Consider the following 5,404-nt stretch of genomic DNA (forward strand, 5'->3'; position numbering starts at 1 on the left):
CAGTAGTCAAAACATGAAGAAAATCAATGTGTGATTGTTTGTTGATTATGTGGTGTGTAGCTAAAAACATTCTAACACGACCTCTAGTGACATGTCATGACAACATAAGAAAATATTATGGCTATGACTACAGTTACACACGTCATAATAATAATATTAAACATCCTGTCTTCTAACAGTCATCAACTTTCTATCTAGTTATCCTTGACCATAAGCAACCTGCAGCAACTCATGAGAATGACTAAACATTTAACAGCCTGAGCTAGACATCCTGTCTACTCTAAACATTTCTAATACATCAAGTATGTAACCAATATCTATCTGACTAAAAATACCTAACAGATCTTCCACCCTTTTTTGGCACTTTATAAGTCCAGCATACCTCCAGCTATACAGGCCATTGAGGTATTTATCTGTTCAACTATTCAAGGACATCCCTGCTTCTATCTTTCTTTTTTATACCGTTTATACTTTTTAATTGATTCAACTTTATTGTTTGAAGTACATGTCCGTGGAAGCTCAAAGTGCTGATTCAATGACAGTCTTGGAGTGCCATCTGGTGGTCCATAAAATGCAGCGCAATTGAGACATGCCACTACGTAACTCCACTTTCTCCCTGTCTGCCTCTCTCAGCCCCCATTCACATTCACACCTACTTGTTTTACCTTCTTTGTGGGGTCCTATTGGACTATTTTCACATCTTAATAAGTTCAGCATACTTTCAGCTAGCTAAGCCATTCAGGTATCAAAATGTTCAGCTGTTCAAGGCCATTCCTACTTTATTGCATCTCATGCTCTATGCTTCAGATTGTTCAACAAAGAACTTCAGCCATTTCTTCTCAACTATTTCAACAAAGAACTTCAGCCATTTCTTCTCAACTATTTCAACAAAGAACTTCAGCCATTTCTTCTCATCTTTCAGCTGTTTCAGCAATTGATTTCAGGCATTTTCAGGACAATCTTTCAGCTTATCAGCATCCACACACATTTGACAGGAAATGCATTTCTCTAGTTCAATTTGTGTGCTTGTTTTAGTTTAATAAGGGGAAAAATATTAAAGATGGTATGATGGAAAACAAAAAATGAGGTTTGAGATGGATCAGGGTGATGTGGGAGGTCCTCCTTTTCTGTCCAATTAATAAGGTCTATCTCCACTGTGTCTTTACAACACTAAAGATTTTGAATCTCCTGCCTGGAGAGAGAGCACTTTTGAAACTGTGCCTAATGTGACATCACACTCGGGCTGAAAATCAGATGTGCAAGGACAAGCCCGCCCCCTGCACAGAGCTGTTCTGAGATCATCGAGAGCTAAATGAAAAAAGCTGTGCTAATGTTGCTTGCAGTGTTTGAAATAAATGTACACAATCCTACCACTCTGGAAAATCCAGCTGAAGTCTCCCGTATGCAACAAAAGGTTCCTCTCCTGTCTGTTCATACAATGTGTCTTTATATGCATTTCCACCTGCAGTCAGTACTTAAGGTAAATATTAGGGATGGATTCTGATAACCAATTTGATCCAGTCCTAAGTTGGTGAAATATCCAGATTTGTGAAGGTTCATGACCAGACAAGTCCCTTATCCTTATCATTCACATTCTGTTTAGTTTACATACACTCTTTGTCCTCATTGATAATACAGACTCTGCCAATGCCAAAAAAAAAAACGTAATTAAACTTGTGATAATTTAGCAACATATGTTATGGCATCTATTAAGTGTTATGTATCAGTAACACTATACAGTAAATCTTCACTAGCCACCTAAATCTAAAAAGAACAAACATTCACAAGATGGCTGACAAATCGTCAGTTACAGTTTTCCCTACGAGAATTACTGGGAGGGCTGATGGACCAGCTCTCCCACTTTTATCTTTGCTCTTTTGTTGTTGTTGTAGTTGTTTATTATTATTTGTGGGAGAGCTGATGGAGCCATGTCAAAACGTGCTTCTTTGGTAGATTTACATTATTTTCTATAGGAAAAATTTTAAGCTTCATTTTAACTTTCCTCCTCTTTTTAATCGTCTCTTAACGATACAATATTGCTGTGTATTGCGGATTGTTCTGGAGCCTCTGTACTTCAACTTTTTTTCTCTTCTATCAGCTTTCAGCCTTGATGAACAATTTATACATTACAAATTTAGAGAAACTTGTCATCATTCTGGAAATGTTCCTCCCTTTGAGACAGGTGCAAGAAGGCCACGATATGCTAACCCCTTTTCTCATTTCCTTGCTACTTTTTCTTCTTTCTTTAGGTTAACTTTTTTCTTTTGCTTCACTTTGACAGCTTTAAGTGCTCTAAAGCGAGTCTAACTTTTGAGTGATCTGTGTCTTTTCAGTGGTTCATCTGCTCTTCCACATAATTTCTTCCAAAATTCCCCTTTATAGATTATTTTTTTCATTTCTTTTTATTTATTTACTTCAGATAAATTGTGTCCTAACACCACTGTTTAAGTTATAATTTTGTTTTGTTTTGTGGATAAGCTGCCAAAAACAGCTCATACTATTAAAAGTTTTTCCTAAATAGATGAGCCAATATATGGCTCATTTAACTACATTTCAAAAATTGTCCCAAACAGTGAGGGAGTTTTTAGCCCCAGCTCAAAGTTTTCACCAAACTTTTCATCTCAGTTATGTATTTCTCTGTCCTTCTCTGTAGTTCTGTTATTATTTCAGCATCATTTATGTTTTGAGCTGCAGTAACATGAATGTGAAGGAGTCAGGTATGACCAACAGAAAATACTACAATGTTTTATGTCTGTAGGATGATTTCATGGCAAATTGTCAAAATATGCAATGCACTGCAGGGCTCCACAGGTAAAATGAATGAGTATGAAGTTCATGCTGTGACCTTGTTGGGGTTGTGTGTGGGATTTGTTTGGGGCTGACTTTCTTGTAGGGCTGATCTATGTCTCTTTATACTGCTGACATAATGATGCCTTGGCAGGAAAAGGTATGAACATCCCTGTCAGCTGCATCAAGCATGCTAAGTGTTCATTTTTTGTTCAACCTGACTGGCTCGGGGACATCACCGCTCATGTCCATTTTGGTTTGGCTCAGCTACTTTGGTGCATGCTTTGTTGTTTGGTTTGTTTTTATTCCTTTGTTCTTCACCATTGTGCTGTTTATGTTGTGGTTTGGTAAGGATATGCTGTTTGATAATGTTAAACTCCAGGACTAGGAAAACCCTCTTTTTCTTTTTTGCTTATAATTCATTTTAACCCTCAGTACCTTTTCCTGAGTCTGTACTCCTGCCTCAGGAGTTAAATGTCCTCTTCATTTTCCTCTCAGATACCAACCAGGCTCTGCGGCTCTGTCTGGGTACTAAGACAGCAGGAGCGGAGTTTGGAGCTGTTTCTGCCCTCAGCATCAACCATGATTGCTCACGACTTCTTTGTGGTTTTGCCAAAGGACAGGTATTGTATATACTCACATATGCACAATCACAGGCTTGCTGACTGGGTGTTCAGTAGGATGACGACAGGATACTGACAAGTCTAACAGCAGCCGGTTAAAGTTCAACAGGGTTTCTACTGATGGTTTGAATACAGTATAGTGGTCCTGATGAAGGTGACTGGCTCTGAATGACTTGCTAGCTGTAACGGAAGCTCCCAGATTGTTGTTCAGTGATACTTTGCTGACAGTTTCAAGTCTACACAGAGGATTAGAAAGATGTTTGCCTGCTGCTGGATGTTAGGATCTCATATGTACCGCAGATCTTTGGCTGAACAAGCAAACTAATACTTTACTTTCTAATATATATATATATTTTTTTATTTAACTTTAATACCTTATTGATCCCCCACAGAGGAAATTTAGGTTTTACAGCAGCAGAGCAAAAATTTAACAAAATAATAATAATGATGCTGATAATAAGACTTTGTACAAAGTAGCCTGAGATATAGTGAAATGTTTGTGTGACAATATTTCATTTGTCTTGACAAAATTACCACTTCTTTTTTTAAATATTAAATATTAAAATTTAGTAAAACTACATAAGTATTACTAAACATTAGATAAGTATTTTTTCTCTGTTTTGGTTACGATATGTTTAATAAATTAAACTTCTCTATTATATTTGTTTCAATGTTTAGACTGCGTTAATTCTGTTTTTTGCTTTAATCATTCATACTGATCATATAAATGTGTATTTTAAATCTCGAGCCATGGTGGAAAGAAAATTACGAACTGTACACAAAATGAACTTAAAGAAATAAAATAATTTCCCTTAAGAAATCTAAACCCAATAGTTATACCAAGCAGAGCAGAAACCTTTTCTATAGCATGAACTGATGGGGCAGATCGCTGTACAGACTAGAAACTGACAGGAACTGGACTCCATCGACTGCCTCATGGATGACGCTAGGAAAGAATGGGCGGTTTCCAAGCGACTGAGCTGAGAACGGACAACCCAGATTTGAGGGAAATGACGACTCAGGAAGTGAAGTTGGGAATATGGAGTTTGATGGTAGTACTGAAGGCTGGCATGTAGTAAAAGGGGAAAAAGGCACACACATAAATATCATAAATATCAGTGAGCTACTTGGAGATAAGATAATAAGAAAGAAGGTGGAATTCAGGGTGTTAATCAACTGAATCATGAGGGAGCGGAATCCACAGGGATGACTAAAGGTGTTCACCATATCCTTGGAGAAGTAAAGTTACGAATATCATGAGATCATGTTATTGGTATTTTGTCGAGATACACTGCAACAGGATAAGGGCGTAATGGTTCACAAAATATATGGTAGCAAGTGCAGTGTGTTATTCCAGCTGAAGATAAAAACATAAGGGGGATGATTCCAGGAGTACCTACTGGAACCAACCTGAAGGGCAGTAAGGTCACTGAAGTTAAGAGGCTGAAAACGCTTATAAATGGAGAACTAACTGTGATAGTTTGTCAGTCATGATTAGTTTTGAGGAAGAGAAATTACCATCAAACGTCAGTGTTTATTTGTCATATGCACAATTAGGAAACATGTTTCCCTGTACAATGAAATTCTTACTTTGCTGTCCACATGAATGCCACAAAATACAAATGAAATATAAAGTAGATAAATAAGTAACACAAAATCTAAGGCACTTCAAGCAGCAAATGCAGCAATATAATAAAAATATATAAGAATATAATAAGAGAATGTATGCTGCATGGGAGCAGCATGTGCAGCAGTAAACATTCAATGTGCAATTATGCATGTGCAAACTGAGAATGTAAACAGTACAAGTTGACAGTACATGCCATATTTCCTGGTAATAAACTCCTCAGCTGTTTAAGAGACTGATGGCAGAGGCAAAGAAAGAGTTTTTCAGTCTGGAGGTCCTGCATCTCACACTTCTGAACCTCTGGCCAGAGGGTAGGGAGGCAAACAGTCTGTGCTGGGGCTGGGTGGGATCCTTGAGGATGGAGGCA

General features: G+C 37.6%; 1 protein-coding gene across 1 annotated transcript in view; it reads left to right on the forward strand.

The window, feature by feature from the left end:
• Window positions 1–5,404, forward strand: part of vps8 (VPS8 subunit of CORVET complex) — a 135,468-nt gene that overhangs the window by 50,512 nt on the left and 79,552 nt on the right. The window contains exon 7 of the mRNA XM_020623435.1: window positions 3,286–3,410. Coding sequence (XP_020479091.1) covers window positions 3,286–3,410 — 125 coding nt within the window. The remainder of the gene's footprint in view (window positions 1–3,285; window positions 3,411–5,404) is intronic.

The sequence above is a fragment of the Monopterus albus genome, unplaced genomic scaffold, assembly GCF_001952655.1.
Source record: "Monopterus albus unplaced genomic scaffold, M_albus_1.0 scaffold299.1, whole genome shotgun sequence".
NCBI lineage: Eukaryota > Metazoa > Chordata > Actinopteri > Synbranchiformes > Synbranchidae > Monopterus > Monopterus albus.